Source organism: Acipenser ruthenus, chromosome 5 (assembly GCF_902713425.1).
Source record: "Acipenser ruthenus chromosome 5, fAciRut3.2 maternal haplotype, whole genome shotgun sequence".
Classification (NCBI taxonomy): Eukaryota; Metazoa; Chordata; class Actinopteri; order Acipenseriformes; family Acipenseridae; genus Acipenser; species Acipenser ruthenus.
In genome coordinates this window covers 23,186,914-23,206,011 of record NC_081193.1, presented here as the reverse complement: position 1 = coordinate 23,206,011, position 19,098 = coordinate 23,186,914, and the positions used below count along the sequence as shown (strand labels likewise).

General features: G+C 40.3%; 1 protein-coding gene across 3 annotated transcripts in view; it reads left to right on the top strand.

Moving 5' to 3' along the window:
• The window catches only part of LOC117402967 (tight junction-associated protein 1-like), an 84,277-nt gene extending 71,985 nt beyond the window's left edge, over positions 1 to 12,292 (top strand). For 2 of the 3 annotated variants that reach the window (XM_059023844.1, XM_034004708.3), the window contains one exon: positions 5,745 to 12,292. In XM_059023844.1, the coding sequence (XP_058879827.1) occupies positions 5,745 to 7,190 (1,446 nt within the window). In that variant the 3' untranslated portion in view covers positions 7,191 to 12,292. The remainder of the gene's footprint in view (positions 1 to 5,744) is intronic. The other variant, XR_004663485.2, reaches the window with a different exon arrangement.
• The last annotated feature ends 6,806 nt before the right edge of the window (positions 12,293 to 19,098 follow it).

Below are 19,098 nucleotides of genomic sequence, written 5' to 3'. Positions count from 1 at the left end.
TCTGATGACAAAACGTGAAAAACATTCCCTAGCATCCAGCACTACATTTAAAACAAAGCTAAGCAAGGAATATTTTAACTTATCATAGTTATGTCAATATATCTATCAATAAACAAGCCATATTATAACATGTTGTACATGTTATTGTTTGTTTTTGTTTAGCACTTCCCTTTAATAAGCTGCACGTTGGAATTATAGGTACTGTACAGCATTGTGCAGATATGCCACTGAAACTGGTTCTGCCATTTGGTGCTACTTGTGTTTGTACTTAATAAATGCTCAGTTAGTAACTATTCTGTATTTTATGTTGAAAAACCTGTCCAATTTTGTGGGTTTATTATTACAAAAACTGTAACTTGAAAGACTGAACAGTAAAAATGAGGTTTACTGGAGCTTCTTAGCAAAAAAAGAAATTTTTAAAAAAGTTTGCTTCGCTATGCGTGGCAGTTCTTCTTTACCTTTGCCCCCCTCACTATTAAAGTGAAAGTTGGGCGCCCCTGCTCTCACCGTGAAGCGGGCAGAGCGTTAATCAAAAACCTGCTTTTCACCCTCAATGTCTGGTGGGTGGGGGTGGAGATTGCCACTAAGAGGTGGGATCTGTTCTTGCTTTATACTTATACACACAAAGGAGGAGTACGGTGTGTGTGTAGCGAGATATGGAGACATTGACCCAGTTTCTACCCTGAGAAAAATTGGGTGATTTTTCTGGCTGTGCTACAACTATACAGTGTTGTGCCAAAGTAACGCATTGCTAGAAGTTGAGTAACAACTGTTTTGTTTATTCACCGTACGCCATACATGTGGATTTAAGCAAAACAAATATTGGGAAGCTGGCTCGTCAGACCAAGAAATAATATAATTGGGGCGTAAAAATACTGACAAATTAAAAAATGTTCTCTCTAAGCACCTTGGGTGAGAGTTATCAAGTTTTCATACTTCAACATGACCACTGACTTAACAAACTCCACAGACTCTCTTTTTGGTTTTCAGCACAGCTACTGACTTGTAGTAGCTTGTAGCAATAAAATGTACTAGAAACACAACAAACCAAATTGTTCTGATTTCAAGTGTCTCTTCCTATTGCTGGTGTGGTGTTAATTTGAGGCAGCTCTGTTCAGTGTTGCTATACGCAACTCCCACACGTGTGTGTCTGTGTGTGAGTGCATGAAAAAAGATCAAGAAGCTATTTAAATGTATTAATGTCAGCTCTCATTCCCAACATCATGTTTTCTACAGTGTATTTATACATTTTAAGGAATCTTATCATCACTGCGTCAGTTCTCAGAAGTATATTATTGGCAACCCAGTAAACATGTCCCTCTTGGCTACTTATCTAGTTTGCATTGCATAATTCCTCTGCTTTGAAAAATCACTGCAAGGGAAATTATGAATCTGCGCCAGTACTCAATAGTGTATGTATGGCCAACTAAGGCTTTATTCTTTTTCATACCCTCAGTAAAACCTTTTCACTGCCCCCATAAGATCCGCTTTTGATTTTAAATATGTTTTTATAATTGTTTTAATTAATTTATTTTTTTTAACGTAAATGGAGCAACACAATAGAGCAGACCTCTCTTGTCTTTGCATGTACCCAATACCCTTTACCTGTCCCAAAGTCACAGTTAATCTCAGTGTAGCATACAGAATTATGAACCCAGTCCAATAAGCAGACCCATAAGTAGCCAGTTCCTTAAAGGACACTCAACAGCACAGAGGCAAAGACAAAAATAGCAAAAATTTCAAGGGGATCAGTGCAAAGGGCAATCTTTCTGATTGATCCTTGATGTACTGGTGTCCCTGCATTTCTATGGATACTTGTTTTATTGATTAGGAAGGTATAACAGCCACCAATGGGGAATTTGTTGAAGGATCTTGGCTTTGACTTCCTGTCCAGTATAGGCATAGGTGTAGTTTAGTGGGCTAAGCATTTAAAGCTGTGGAGATTAGCAGGGCCGCAAGAACAATGAAACATTCTATCAGAACGGTGGGTACTGTCCTCGGGCAGGTAGCAAAAACATTCAGTAACTGAAAATTATATATATAACCAAGAAAATCAAAATAATGATGGCGACACCCCAACCCCCGCCCCCCCCCCCCCCCCATTGAGACACTGGTATATAACATCTTTACCCCCTTAAAACTATAGAATTTTAAATGTGATAATTGTCATAAGGATATGTCATTGACAAAAGACAGCCACACAAAAGTAACAGGCTGTATCTGACGGTGTACTAACCGTGACTGCCGATCTAAAAAATGTGTATTATATAGAAGTTACTTTGAGAATCCTCACTTAAATCTCCAGAAAATGTTGTTATGGTTGTGAAACTCGATTCCCATCCAGCTGTTGCCAATGAGGCAGATGCAAGTATTTTTGTGGGGCTTAATAATTGCCACGAATACTTGTATCGGATGAAAATCGAGTTTGAAATACGATTTTATCCCGCAGAAAGGGGTGGAGCGGTCAGAATTCTCAGTTAGGAACTGTTGGTTTGAAAATGTGTTTGAAAATGCGCATTAACATTCTCAGATCGGAACGGGTGAAGCCTGACTTTTCCTGGCCTGCTAAACTATATATATGCCCCAATATGACTGCATCTTGAAGAGTTTTTATAGTCCAAAATGGCAGATTCATATTTTTATTTTATTGTGTGATGAGCCTTCATGTGCTGATTTTTAGATTTTGATGATGATCTGATCAAAGGTGGCTGACTGGTGGCATTTTTGGCTCCATTTGGCTGACGGGTTCCCAGTTTTGTGTCCATGTGTACCAATATGATAGACGGGTGCTGCGCTATAGTGTTTTAACTGAGATGTTTCAAAGTGAAGAAAAATCTATTGGAAATTAAAGTGTGAAGCACTTAAATAATGGTAGCAGTGAAAATAGAACTCAAGCTAACAAAGATTAGGAAAATGAATTTTACTACCAGCCAATTAGAAGGGTATTTCTAGTGCCGTACAGTATTTATGTCATAGTTCCTAATTAAAACCCATTGGTTTTGCCTTTCTGAAAAGTGCAGTTTGGCAACAATTTCCACATGTTACTGTAGCTTAGGCTGTTTGGGTTTTCCTGACCTAGAGTAAGGATAAATAAAATAAAATAACATAAAGAAAGAAAGAAAGAACTCTGAACATACCTGTGAGTAGTGGTTAATTGAATCTATTGGGACTAAGTGCAAATTGTTGTGGCTGTGAAGGCTGTTGCTGTAAACAAAGTAATTGATTAACATGTGTAAGATATCAGCTTGTTTACAGGATGTTTGAGGCTTGCCAAAGGCAATGTCAGGATAAGACACTTTAAACCCTGGTAGAACTTCAACCCAATTATTATTATTATTTTTTATATAATTCATGTTTTTGACAGTTAAACTTGTACTATTAGTGGTCATATTTATTAGGATAATGTGTTGTAAATCTAAGATCAGTTCTCAGAATTGGTTCTGTACAGAGCCGTGACAGAGTTCCAATGTACAGAAATATCCTCTCCTGCAGGAAATGCAGTGCGCTGATTGGCTAACGACGACAGCATGATTTATGAAACTATTTTGCTGCTATGCTGATGTAAAACGCCTCATCTGCTCAGTGAGTTGGCCGACTGCCATCGACCTCTAATTTCTTGGAGAGGAGCTACTGGGTTCACTGTGATAAATCCTGGTTAAATAGCTAAATAAATAATGGTCAGGATAATTCTCTTTTTATAGACGGTTACAACCCCACTACAAAGTTGCAAGGCAAGCATTGAAAACGTGTGCCACCTTTTTAAGATTAAACAAAAGTGACACAGCGGTTAAACTTGATTTCTTGTTCTGCTTGATAGGCTTATTTCTGTTCTTGCTATTTCTAGTTTTTTTACATAACAAGGTACATAACGGAAAAGGGGCGTTGCCACAAATGACCTTACAAATTTAAAGCATTGTTGGACTATAGTTGTAACCTAGCATGTAATATCTCTTAGATGTGTAAAGCAGAGTTTTGAAGTTCTTAAGCATGTTTGAAAAGAGTGTTTCATGCTTCCTTTGGGGTCCTAATGAACTTTGCCCAGGGAGCATGTACGCATGTCACAATTATCTCAATTGCAACATGAAAGTGATCTTGATTGTTTTATGTTTGGTGCTGTCTGTAAGTATTTGAGAAACAGAGACAGTCTATAGCACTAAATAAATACACATGCATGCCTGCTGATGTCAAACACCTCATTTAAATGACTTCAATAAAAAGAGAATGTGGGGTGCTGAAGATTTAAGCAAGTCTCTCTCATCTCCCCGTATGGATTTCTCTATTCTGGCCTGCTAATCAGACAGACTGAGATAGAAAACAAAGTGGGGAATGGAAAGATCTGCAATGACCACACCCCCTTGCTGTTAAAGGAATGGTAGTGTGGCTGTGGTGGAAACTGGATTGGTTATTGTCCTCCCGATGAGGGGAAGCTGAGGGTGTAGAATTACTGCTTAATAGGATCGTTAGCGCTTCGTGCACAGGGCTGTGAAATCACTACCTCACTCAGCCCATTTTTCCAGCAATCGATCGCAGCCCTGCTCCATTCAATCCTGCAAATGTCAGTGCGCTAAGTAAAGGCTAGAAATTCCAGATGTGTGCTGCCCTTTTTTTTTTTTTAATCGTCTAATCCGATTTTATAGATACAGATGCATTTTTGTGTGATGGGGGTTTCGGTCTAACCTTTTAACGGAGTGCATGTAATACAATCTTCAGTAAAATCAGCAGCAAAAAGGGTCCTTCTATTTCATATTGATTGCCACCCTTTCAGATATTAGATATATGTATCGACCTAGGGTACTGGAAAACTGAATATGTTAGCTGCTAACGTGTTTCTACAGTATGTCCCTAATCCGAATGACCGCTGTAAAATGTTTTTTTTGTTTTTTTTCTTCCAACATAGCTGTTTTTGAAAATGGTTATGAGTATTCACCATTACTCATAATCATGATAGAGCAATACTTTAAACTTGCATTTTTAAACAATCAGAAACATACTGGACTGAGATATGATTGCTTTTTCATGAAGAGATTTTAGGTCAGTTACAGTATCTCACATATCCAAATCTGACTGGTGGCCTTGGGTACAGGAGAATCTTAATGTATCATCATCTAGAACAGTGCTACTCAATTCTGACCCTCGAGATCCATTCCAGTCCAGGTTTTTAAAATAGTGAATTGAACCTGCTAAGACTGAATTAACTAATTTAGGACCTGCATGGAATGGATCTCGAGGGACAGAATTGAGTACCACTGATCTAGAGTAGTGCTCATGAGTATGTGAGAAGTTCTATTCTCCAAGTGGTCCTCATAATTGTTATTAACAAGGTGTTCCCTTTTCAATTAGTTCAACCAATACACCGTAAGATCTGAAGTAATGTGCCAGTAGGTTGCCTCTGTTTTACAGTTGACCCAATCCTGTTTCACACTGCAGAGCTATTATAGGAACCATACAATTCCCATCGCAGGACTGTTTCACAAAAGGTGGCATAATTGTACAGTTGGGACCTTCTGACTAGTTTACAGCTAGTTAAGACTGGTGCAATTGGAGGTCACTGTGCTGCTGAGCTAGCATTCTATTGCAGTTCACAGGTTGGTAGGTAGTCTGTACTGTTTGCCTTGCAGCAACAGGGACTTTCAAAGGCAGCGCCTATTGTAGTGATTCAATGCTAACATGTTACAAGTTGACAAGACTAAAAGCTTCTGTTTTTCTTACAATCCTTTTTTTTTTTTTTTTTTTTTTTTCTTCAGCTTCCTTATGAATTACAAGACATGGTTAACAAGCACATGAAGATCAGTCCCCCTGATTCAGGGCAAGTCCAGCAAGATTTGTCCCCAAGCCTGGCTCCTACTGACGTGGTACCCACATCAGTGATTGCCCGGGTGCTGGAGAAGCCGGAGCCTTTGGTGCTGAACTCTGCCCAGTCGAGCAGCAGCGCAGGGCGCCCCGTGGCGGAGGATGTTTTTGTGCACGTGGACATGACCGGACAGCAGGCCGACAGGAACGGGCAGGGTCGGGACAGCAGTGGGCAGGGTTTGGCGAGAGGAGCCCACCAGCAGCAACAGAACGGGATGTGTGGCCGGCAGGGCAGTGTAGAGAGCCTGGCAGGAGAGGAAGGAGGGAACGGAGGAGTGGTGCCCTCTTTTGAGAAGCTGAACCCGTACCCCACCCCCCCGCCCCCCCACCCTCTCTACCCAGGTCGCAAGGTCATTGAGTTCTCCACCGACGACAAGGTGAAGATCCCAAAGAACAGCCCGCTGCCAAACTGTACCTACGCCACCCGGCAGGCCATCTCCCTCAGCCTGGTGCAAGGAGACGATGAAGAGGAGCGGCAGAGAACGATGCCCAACAGCCCTGCTGTGTCCGAGGGAGGCTGGCGGTCGGGGGCTTCTTCTTCCTCTGGCGCCGGTGGAGGTTGTGGCAGTCGCTGCCCTCCACAGCAGGACATGACTGACCTCCGCTCCACCCAGTCCAGCCCATTCAGCAGCCCACCACAGGCCCCCAGCGCCCTTGCCAGCTCGGCCAGCTCGGAGGAGGACATCCTGTCCAACTGGCAGCGCATGTTTGTGGAGAAGATGGCTCCCAGTTCTAAGGGCACTCTGGTCAACCGCACCTCCTTCAGCAGCGAGACTGCCAATGAGCTGCAGAGGAGCTTCCAGGGTAAGACTGTGCCTGGAGGTAGGAGGGGAAGGGGGGAGCAGCGGGGCGCCTACTCTGATGGGGAAGAGTCGTCGGCACACAGCTGGACTGTCAGTCGTGAGTCCAGTCTGGACACAGATAACAGCGTTGCAGAGTGCCGGGTCAAGAAGGGCCACTACAACACTGACTGCTCCCATGAGGAGAGCGAGAGGCTCCTGATGGCTGTAGACACTCAGGATGATGGTGGCAGCGTTGACACCACCATTGCTACCACCCCCATGACCAAGACGAGCCCTGTGGTGAAGACGAAGGAGTATGTGGACATAGGGTCTGCTGGGAGCTCCGGAGAGGAGCAGGATATTCTGCCACAGGAGTTGACAATGATCGCTCCAAGGGCTTTCCCCAGCTTGGAGGAGTTTGGAGAGAAGCCACCTCTACACCATATCACCACAACCTCCTCCAGGCCCCAGAAGAGCCCCAAACGGATGGGGGTCCATCACCTGCACCGCAAGGACAGCCTGACCCGGGCACAGGAGCATGGAAACCTTCTTGATTAAACAGGGTTAGGGAACAAGAGGAGACGCTGAACAGCAGATACTCTCTTGGCACCCCTTAGTTTATGAATGAGACAGTCAGTCAGACCAGTTGTGGATGAGGAGAGGCTGTCAGCAGAAGCATGTTGTCTATGTATTGCCTGTCTAGAACAGCCACATGTGGATTGATAAATGTGGCTTTTGTAAGCAGGCTTTTCCCCATCAATAAGTTAAATGCTTTGAGAGCATGTCTAGACAGCACAGGTAGCTATTATAAAAAGGTGGACTTTAGCTTTTTGGTGCAAGATATATATAATATTACATTACACACATACATACATGCCTCAGTACTGTACAGGGTTAGATATCTGACTTCTTTAAACAAACTTGAGGTGCTTTGAAACTCCACACGATTTTAGAGGCATGCCTCACAATCTTTCGCAATGCACTGTGCATTCAGCATTGTGCTCTATTGGGGTGTGTTGGACCCTAATTGTTGTGATCCAGGGTATCCCGTTGTGCAGAATGAAATTGCCCTATGCATAGTATTTAAAAGCAACCAAGGCAGATGCTTTCTCTTTCTTGGTTAACAGTTGCCCGCGGGCACTTGAGGGAGTAACTGGTGGGCTGCTGGATAGCATATGGGACTTGCAGACGTCTGAGATGTTCCTAGACCACCCGAGACTGTCCACCTGGTGTTAACAGCAGCGTCTCTGGAGTTGCTGTTGCAGGATCTTGCTGCCGTTTACAGTATAATTTCAGCGGACCCTTTTATTCACTTGCAGTGCCTGTCCGCTTGATACGGGGTATGATATAATTTAAAAAGATTCAGTGTCCCTTGAAGGATCACGTTTTAATATGAACTTTAGCTGTGTATATGTTTCTTTAAAAAGTAGGGAATACAGTATGTGGCCACTGAAGTATAATAGCAAGCAAATGAGGCATAGTTTATTGTAAAGGCTCCCTCTCAATCTTCTAAAGTTTACCAGTGCACTTTCAGTTTTTAGTGATTGCAGGTTTGAACTTGTGTGTGAATTTGCGTTTTGAGGTCTGGTTATCTATTTCTGCATACTGTATGTAGGGACAGTTTTCATCTTTTGTCTTGTGTGAAAATACTGCAAACAAAGCTGTACAGACTGAAAATAGACATTCAGGACATGTGACTGTCTGTCTTCATCACAGCAGTGTTTTGTAGGTGTGCAGAAAAAAAAAAGTATTTTTATATTTCACTTTTTTCTAGTACAGCTCATTTTACTGACAAAGATCAGAACCCAGGTGTTAATCCCGATGTTCTCTGTCCGCATTGTTTATAATCTGATCTGAATTTGCAAAAGCTTTGTACGCTGCTAAAGCACTTCATACCTAAAATCAGCAAACATATTATAGCAGCTTGATTTACAAAGGGGCAGTCACATGTAAGCCTATTGATTTCCTATAGGCTTGCTTACGCATGTCTCTGAAAATTAAATCACATAGTTTTTCCATTTTGTAATCTGTGTTAAATTGTAACAGAAGTAACTAACTGGTGTTTTACCCATGTGAGATATTAGTAAATATAGACGAACACAAGTGACTGGTATCTTAGTGCCAGCTAACATGGGATCACAGTTGTCCTGGTAAACTTTGCCCTCCGTAGAACAGGGTCTTTATCCAACCAAGTATGTAGTTGTGCAAATACTTATCCTTGTTTGTTAATTTGAATGACCAACAGTATAATGCTGTACCATTTTAGAATACAAATATACAAGAACTCTTAAATCATACAGTAGTGTACTTTGATCAGACTGATCCACAACAGTACGTGACCCTTTTAATAGAGAAACTGCCCAGATGTCTTGTGGTGGGTGCTTTGGAGTGAGTTGATCCTTTCACAGACATTGGATTTAAAACATCTAGTTGTTTCTCCAAGCCCAGAGAAAAAGTCATTAATGGCGGGTATCACAGACCCATCATCAGTTCTGATCTTGGACTACCTTACCTAAGATAACGTTTGGTAGTCCAAGATTGCTAATCCGGGTCTGTGGAACCAGCCACCAGAGACCCGGGTTCAACCCCCACTGTCAGCCTAGTCCGTTTGCTTCACACTATCACACTGCAGGTCTTTGACATGCACTGCTATTTTCTTTCAGTGTTGACAAAAAATAAAATAAAATAATAATCCTCTTTACCAATTCTGAAAACATGCCGTGTAATTTGAAAGAGGTGATAGAACTGCTACTTGAAAGACTGCTTGAGCAGCCCAGCAGTTCATTTATACCAATTGTTGGCTCAGGGGTAAGTCAGTGTCTTTGCAGAAGTGCATTTTTTTTTTTTTTCTGAATTCACATGTCATCTGTTTATTTACCTGATCAGGAATGTAATCTTTATTTTGTAGCGTTGATCTGACATACGTTTGATGTTATACTTGTTGTTTTTCCTTGTATTTATTTTTTTATTTAGCGTTAAGATTTCGTCATGATGTTTACTGTGCATTGATTTGCGTTAAGTCCATCAATGAGATATTCAGAGCAGTCTTGACTTCCAGAGTAAATGTACTCCAGATAGTGAATTTATTACTTTGTGTTGAGCAAAATCATAACCACTCCCCAATGAAAAACAAGACTACACATTTGTTCAATATAAATTAAATGTTGGTGTTGCACTTAAAATAATGGAGCAGCTTTTGTGGGTAAATGGTTAGGTTTAGTATCACCACTGTACAGTGGTATCAGCTTAACCACAGTTCCCCATTCCTGTTAGTGCAACACACCATAAAATGTGCATGGTAGGGAAGCATTCCTGTAATTAAGGGTGGTCAATTGTCTTCACCATTTTAAGCATTTTTAACCCACACCACATCTCAAAATGTAACAGATGCAACATTAGGAGCAAATGTTAATGCAGTATTTCAGATGTGTTGTCTGTATGAGAATTAGCAAGGTGCTATAAGTTGTAGTTTCTGGAATTCAGTTTTTGAAAATGAGGAAGTTGTATTTTTGGTTTATTACGTAGAGCAGGCTGGGATAATGAAGAAGCGGGGGTTATGAAGTAACATTTCCGTGTCTTGATTCAAATACATGATAGGGAAATTGCCTAGAGAACCTCAGTTCTCATACCATGATCTGTTTAAAACACCTCCATACTTACTCTGTGTATATAGTCTGCTCGCGTAATGTGAAGAGTGTTGGCCATTTTTAACACATCAGTGACAATATGGCATTGCAGGCAGCAAGTAAAAATTTTAAAGCAATGCTCCCTTCTTTATATGGTGTGAGTCATAATGTACTGTATGAATGACATTACATTCTACATAGGTCTTCACCATCTGCTATTACAGCTCTCCTCGTCTTTAATTATTCAAAGAAATTGGCTTCAGCGTGACAGGACAGTTGTTAGGTCAAGAATATGAGACAGTTGGGGCAGTCTGATGTGCGATATTGTGAATTTCCATTTCATTATACAAAAAGGAGCTTCTTATTCTTATTGTCATCAATTAATAAACAGAACTGTCTCCCCAAAATAAATAATGCATTCCCTTTATTACTTTCTAAAATATGCTGCCTACTCCCTTAAAGCCAAAAACAGACATTTGTCAGTGTTACACATGTGGAAACATCGGTATGAATATTTCATTGTGTTCTGTGATGTTCTGAAGGTGCACTTTTCACTAGCTTTCATGGGAAAATGTGATTACTCATCTTTCTCGTGCACATCGGCTCTTAAGTTATGAGGCAGATTCAAGATGCTTTCTCCACATCTTCTTTAACTTTCATGTAGACTCAAGGTCTCCACACGCCGGACGCGATGCAGTTTGTCCTGTGATTTAAAATGGTACTTTCGCTGCAACACTACCTTTCATGCCAGTGGCTACAGGCGCATGGATGTGATAGTTGACTCTCCTCTGATTTGTATCATCAGCTGGAACACAATCACATGTATGATAGTCCCTTTATACAGCTAATAAAATGGCTTTTTAGAATACTTATTTCAGTAAAGGTAAATGAATCGTACACCACAGCGATATCCAGTTCCCTGAAAATGGACTGCCAGATGTTCTCCCTCATTGCTGTGTCTTTATATTTTTTGTGTCCTTTTATTGTACAGCTCCGGGTATATTGATACTGCAAGAATTATTTTCTTCTGCCGTTGTTTACTAAATGCGTGCAAGGGCAGCTGTTCCTCATTGATCACGACAAAATCGCAAAAATAGACACGAATCCTATTTGTTTTTGCATCGCTTCAGTATCGCCGTCACATTTTTTTTTTTGTTTGTTTGTATTTCAAAAAAGTAAAAAAAAAACTGCTTGAATTAGTTGAATAGGGGCTTCATATCTGCTTTTTTTAAGCTGTATTCATACTGGTCACACTGAATTAATATTCTCCTTTATTCGTGTTCAGTAAAATGAGTAATTGTAAGTTTACCCCAGGAGTTTTCCGACTATCCCAGCTTGCTCTGAACAGGTGATCCAGTGTCATTTTTACTTCATAAACAGTCTAGGAACTCTGAAATCATACTTTAGTACAGTATCCCAGATCTACAGTTTTTGACTTGTAAAAATATATAACCCCCCACCCCCCCCACCCCCAAATTTAAAAAAAAAATATATATATATATATATATATATATATATATATCGTCATTAATCAAATTGATCTTGATACTCCTGTCACAAGAATCCAAAGCTATTGATTGATAAACCCAGATGTCTTCTGTTCTTTCTAATGCTTCATTTTTGTAAGGATGGATTGGTTAAGGTGGAAACTAACAACATAGTGAGTGTAATTGTAGTTATATATACGAAGTATGTCCTCTAATGGGCTTGAGACTTTCATTTCTCATTACGGTTAGGGGTATGCACTGATTTGTGTTTCCTAGCGGTATATTGCAATGAGATCCTTTTATGGTCCTAAGAAATAGAACTGTGTTTGTTGGGTTTTCATTATTGTTTTTGTCCCATATCTGTTCATTCCATTCCATTTCTCTTTTTCTTTTCCTAAAGACAAAGCTTCCATGGTTTTGTAGTTGCACCCTCTAAATTTCATCCTTGTAAAAAAGAAAAAAAAAGACTTAACCTGTACTAATTTTATTTTCTGAATTTTTAAACTGAGGTTGTATATTTTAAAACAAATAAACTATTTTAAACTTACTATGTTCTCCTCTTTTTTGTTTGTCATCATATGATGCTTTAAAATGCCTTTTCTGAATCGCTTGCAAACCACTGTAATTCGCATAGGGTGATTTGTAAGTATTGACAGTAAAAGAAACTTGAATTTGTCATTTAATTCAAGTTTCTTTTAGTATTTCTCAATTGATATTCATGGTTGGTTTTCAGCTATTTTCTTTAGCATAGTATTTAAAATTTTGCTTGGCAACCTTTAACATTTGTTCTGTGTGAACATGAATTTTGTGTTTGTCGGGGTGTCTGTAACAACAGGCATATTGTCAGCTAACAACTGAAGTTATATTCAAGGCCAAATTTGTCGTCTTGATGATCATCCTGTGTGAATTACATTGATTTGCACCCAATTTCAATTTTTTCACAGTTAAGTGGGATCAGAGTCACAACCCTCCTCCTCAGCCCAACTCCAGTCACAAGACTGCACTGCTTCCCTGGTGGAGACATTGTCATTATTGTGTTTTAAAGCCCAGGGGATGCTTGGAGCATATCTGTTAGTTCCTTATTTGCGTATGCATGCCAGTGCATGTGAATTGATGCAGGAGCATACAGTAATCAGTTATGACCGGTGTGGAATACCACATGGCACCTGAAACATTAACTTCACATTTCCTTTCCAGCAGCCTGGCGAGCTCAGGGGGGTTGGAGCAGAGCCTTCGTTGACAGTAGTCTGTGGTGCTTCCTGACTGAGAATAAATCCTTTACCACCAAGTTGTTAGTCACACAAAGCTGCACACCTAAAATATTAAAGGTCTGATAAAAACCAAATACTTTGTTGATGCTGTCACAGCACCGGTCCCCTGTGTATCATTCAGATGCAACGCTCCTTAACTGCATCCTAAAAAGAAGTGCTGTAAACCTGCTGTTGGATGATCCCAGAATCAAATCAACCATCCAAAGTTGTCTTTGATACCGTTTGGTATTACCCCACCCCCCCCCACCCTGCTTCGTGTTGCATATCCGTGCACGTCACACTTTAACACATAGCAAGAGATCTGCATATCTAAAAGTGATTCAAACCTGTTTGGGACATTCTTTTTACTTTTGCATACTTTGGGTAGAGATCTAGTTTTTAAATGAGATTAAGTTAGGGGTGTGTGTGTGTTTATTACAAATCATACACATGTACAGCTTTGGTGGGTTTTTTTTTTTTTTGGTATTGACACCTGCTGTGACATTTTAGTAATCTGAAAAACCCTACCATGTATAGATTTTATAAATGATAACTCTTGGCCCTGAATTTGATCTTCATCTTCAGGAAGTTGATCGGGTCAGTCGGGAGTGGGAGAGCACAGAAGTGATTCAATTATATTTCCATTTCTGAGTTGGCATTGATCTCTTCGCTAGAGAGTCACGCTGCGGCTGTAAACTTCTTAAAGGAAGAACAGGTGTTGTGCCAAATAGTGTTCTCGGAATAATAGTGCCTCATTTGTAGTCAAAACACATGCACAGTCATGCGAATTAATTTATGCATGCCTCGAATATTTTTTCCTCCATCTTTGCCAAAAACTGTCACCTTTCATTTTGAATCAGTACATGAAAATTGAAGAACTGGTTTTAGAAAACATTTATTTATTTATTTTTTATTTTTTTTAAAACTGGGCAAATACCTTAATAATTCTTGCAAAAATCAACAAAGTAGTTTAACAAGATATGCCGACAAGTCTCTTACATCGTTGTCAATGTAATTTATCATATTTTTCCACCATTAAGAAAATAGTATGCAAATATGTATTGTATTCAATAGACTGGGTCTTGTACATTTTTTAATTGTGCAACTTTGTGGTGGACTTCATTTTGTCTTGTTCGTCGTGCATTGTTTTTTCTTTTTAGAGAAATTGATTGTTTCCAGTTTTGTTTTAAAATATATATATAATATATAATATATATATATAAATAAAATTCATGGTAAATGTAGCTTTGTTTGACAATAGGACCTGTACCAAAATCTGACAGCATACCACTTCCTGATATTACATGGGTCAAGCTTTGGTATGCATACCATATTCTGACGATGTACCACTTTCTAACACTACACTGGTAATGAGTGTTTCACTTTCTGCTGGTCTATCAGTTGTCGCAGGTAACAAAAGTAAAGTTCATTAATTCAGTTATATAAACAAACTAAAAGTAGTTATTAAAAATTACCCTAGTGTCAAAAAAAAAAATCCTAAAAAACAAGGTTTTAAAAATAAATAAATAAAGCGATACTGACTAGACAGTCGATTGGGACTTCTGAAATCTGCCCCCAACATCTACGTCTTATATAAGAACCTGTTGCTTGGTATCTCCAACAATATCTTTACTTTAGGTCTGTTGTACAATTTATTTTTTAAATAAAGCTATATTTTTGAAGTGCCAGTGCAAACAATGTTGGCATCCTCAGCACATGATTACATACACTGAAAGCTAAATGTAGACCGTATTCTGCTAACGAAGTAAATACTCCAATTAGCAGTACAATGTTCTTTGATATCCAGAAACAAAGAACGCAACACAATTAAAATATCAAATCAATATGATGGTTATACAATCTGTTGCACATTGTTACTTTAGTCAAAATCTTCAATGAGATACAATTGTGCTGGCGATACTATTTGGCAAGGAGCCCGTATTTCGTACTAATGGTGCCAATTACTGCCAGGTGACAGACACTATTTGGCATAACACCTGCTCACTGGGGTGCCCCGAGTGGGCAGACGAGAAAGATCAGAAAATTCTGAAAAAATATTAACTAAACACAATAAGAATGAAAATAAGACTCCTAAGAGCAGTCTCACACATTACAGGTTTTAATAAGTGCTTGATCAGCCCCAGTGTATAGCTAACAAGCTCAGGTATGTCTTATTGAGCTCATAGTAAAACCAGGAATGGATCAAATAGCTATGCAATAGGAGTTTTCTTTTAATCCCTGTACTTACAATATTGTCAGAGCAATCATAGTAGATGAAGAATGAATGCAACAGGTGCCTACAAGCAATGACAATATGTATTAAAAATGCTCTCCCAAGCACACACACCCATGTAAAATGTTTATAACCGCAAGTGGAAGTGAGGAGGTAGAAACAGTAAGTTTGTTATGTTTAAAAAAAAAAAAAAATAATGGTCACACTAATGAAAGGGTTATTTTGTGGATAGATGTTACGGTTAATACCACCTCTAGTTGCTGCATCTATCAAACTTGCTGAGGACATGGGTGTAATGCATAAGCATATTTTCAGTAGAGATTTTTATACAACCCTTTTTTCACCTTATGACTGATATTAATTTCTAGGTTCAGACAGGCTAACTTTCAACTGCAGGCACTGTTCAGGCTCATTCAAAAAGCCTTTTTTGCAGTCCATCTGCAGCACTATATTTAGCAGTCCTTCATATACAGTACTATCTACACAAACACTATCCAGTACATTTGCATGCTGGTTGAGGCCAGGAAGAGAAGCCTAGCAACATGGAAATTAATCAGGGAAGTCCTATTAATTATAAATCATGTTTTTTTCGGGTATTATTTTGGTTTCCAAGGAACTGCACCTCCTGTAGAATGAGAAGGAGAGACTTTACCTTTTTGATGTTGGAGTATCAGACTTAAGTTATTAACTATTATTTCAGTTTAACAAACGGCGAAGAAAGATGAGTGATCCTGTGCCTGTGAATCAAATTAACATAATATGAAACCCCCAAACACAAGTAACTGTGTAGAGCAGGGGTGCCCAATCCTGGTCCTGAAGGGCCGATGCCCTCCTGGCTTTTGTTCAAACTGTACACTAAATTGATTAATTGGACCAATTAAGCTTCTAATAAGGGCTTGATTGGTCCAATTAAGTAATTTAGGGCACAGTTGCAACAAAAGCCAGGAGGGACATCGGCCCTCCAGGACCAGGATTGGGCACCCCTGGTGTAGAGGAACTAAAGTCCTTACCGTGTACTTACTCTGAACTCTCAATGGCTGCTTTTGTGCCATTTAATAAATATGTATTTTAAAGTCATTTAATTTTTCATTTTGCAGTGCCCAATGAGAAACACAAACGTGTGCTCATGAATAAAGAACTGGTATGGATCTGGTACTGCAGCCTGTGAATGAACTAAATCAATTCATAAAATGCACCCCCTGCCCACACAATGAGCACCAGGTGTTGTTACCTAGTGTCCCAGCAGTGCATGATGGGATGGAGTGGCTAATCTGGGAGTGAGCGGCATTTTAAAATTCATCTGAACATTAACATTTATTTGAAGGGTTTTATGAGTCCCTTTACTTTGATAATCAACACCTGCTGTTTGTCTTGCCTCATTTCTCCTTTCGCTTTAGAAAAACACTTTGTTGATCTGGCGTTTTAGTGACCCCTGGTGTCTATTTTCAGGTACTTCATTTAATCTTGATTCAAAGTTTTATCACAGTTGTGAACAAACCACTGAGGGCTACAGTATTTATTGAATACAAATGTGAACATAAATGTCTACTGCATCTTATGAACACCATTCTATATGAGCACTGTGCTGTTCCAATGATGGACCTCCTCTCCTGCTTCAAGAGGGTTCATTCAGCTCTAGAATGGGTAGTAAAGCATCTTCAGGGCAGGTTGAGTGAGCACACGGGATGACTCAAAACGGGAAGAGACACCATCACTGCTGGTCAGGATCCTGAACTTCTTTTGCAAAGCTGAGATATAAAAGTGTAACCTGCTGAAGCGATGGAGAACCACATTTAACAACAAATAGAGAAGGCTTAATCAATCAATCTCTCTATTAATGTATATATTAATGTATGTTACTGACTATTTATATGTTCAAGTAAATGTAATAATACAGAATCTGAAAAGTATCTTAACAGTGGACCCATCGACGACAAATTTCTATTCACAGGTTTCCAATTAAAAGGCTTGAGCCCTTCTGTTGGTGAACAAACCCATCTAAGCATGCACTCGAGAACAAGACCATTGGGCACTGGAAACACAGTGTAGGATGCCTGAAATCTTGTGGGATCGGAGTCCATTCCTTCAAGAGTACAGACTGCAGCTGGACAACGGATTGTGGCCAGAAATACGTTTGTTCAGCATTCAGGGCCCTTCTGTAGTGTATCAATTAGTGTGGTTCAAATTTACTGACAGCACAGGATAAAGACAAAGCGCCATCATTGTAAAAGGTATTCATTCCAGATAAACATATATTGCTGTAAGCTAATAGACTGTAGCAATCTGCTAACAGCTGCCTGACTGGGCTGAGGTGAGGGAAGTAGCCCTTAATGCAACAGGGAGCAGCTGTTTGGGCCCTAACAGGATCAACCAACCAGTGTCAAAAATACAAAGCGGCTGACAACTGGCAAAAGCAGCAACTGGACAGACGACAGCGAGGGGGTTGAGTTTGGGGTGTGCTCCAGTATTCCAATGAACAGTAACACACTGGTGGTTTTGCTTTGAAATAACCACACAAAATGTTTCTTAAGGTGTAAATATGTTTATTCAGACACCTCTATCTTCAACACCTTGTTAACCACAAAAATACACAGTATACACTGGATGCCTGTATTTAAGTCAAAGTATGTCCCCCTTTTTTCTGAAGGGAAATAAACACTTTTAACATCATAAAGCTAGCTTTAAACATACCAAAACAAACTTAACCTATCTGACCTCCATGTTGTTTCTGGTTAGTTTTATGGAATGGAGGTGTGTATTTTTTTTTGTTTGTTTGTTTTTACTTCCAGTAAAAACAGGGTCAAAGTGCACTTCCTTTACACCCTTATAGTTAGAGGTTAATGTAACCCCATTACACAGTTTTCTATTTTAATAGGCTGTACATCTTTTAAATACTTAACTTTTAACTTTAAGTTCACTAAACTAGTACACAAGTTAATACGAATTGCAACGAACTAAGCAGATCAAGATAGTCCCCAACTGTGTATTAAAAATGTTTTCAATTGCAACAAACCCAAAGTAACTGCTGCTGCTCTCTAGAGGACACTAAAACATGGGACTAAGTTAGTTACCGGGGCAAAAATCTAATTTGTCAAAATAAAAAATATATATATATATATAATGTGTTACAAAGGTGAAAGTTATCAGCTTATAAAGCCTGGAGACTATCAATGCAAACTGCAAAGTAATATATGTCACTAACTCTTTCTATCCAGTCACCCACCTTGGATGATGTTTGAAATTTCATGACCTGTATTTAAAATAAATTGTGTCCCAGCAAAACCACACCAACCTAAAATTATCCTAATCACATTCTCAGAAATGTGATATTAAAAGGAAAAGAATAGAACTCATAAATATGAATAAGCAGATGGGTTTATACCTTCATTGAGAGACATGCATTTGGTAAACTGCTACTGAAGTTAATGCCGAGACTGGGCTGAAATTTTTACTTCACTGGGACATCAAAAGCTGGCAACAGAGCAATTCGGCTAGCGTTACAACACCCCCCCCCTCCCCTCTCCCCCTCCCCCTCCCCTCCCCCCTCCCCCCTCCCCCTCCCCTCCCCCCTCCCCCCTCCCCCTCCCCCTCCCCCTCCCCCCTCCCCCCCTCCCCCTCCCCCCTCCCCTCCCCCCTCCCCCTCCCCTCCCCCCCCCTCCCCTCCCCTCCCCCCCCTCCCCCCCTCCCCCCCCCCCTCCCCCTCCCCTCCCCCCCCCTCCCCTCCCCTCCCCTCCCCCCCCTCCCCTCCCCTCCCCCCCCTCCCCCCCTCCCCCCCTCCTCCCCTCTCCTCCCCTCTCCTCCCCTCCCCTCTCCTCTCCTCCCCTCTCCTCTCCTCCCCTCTCCTCCCCTCCCCTCCCCTCCCCAGACAAA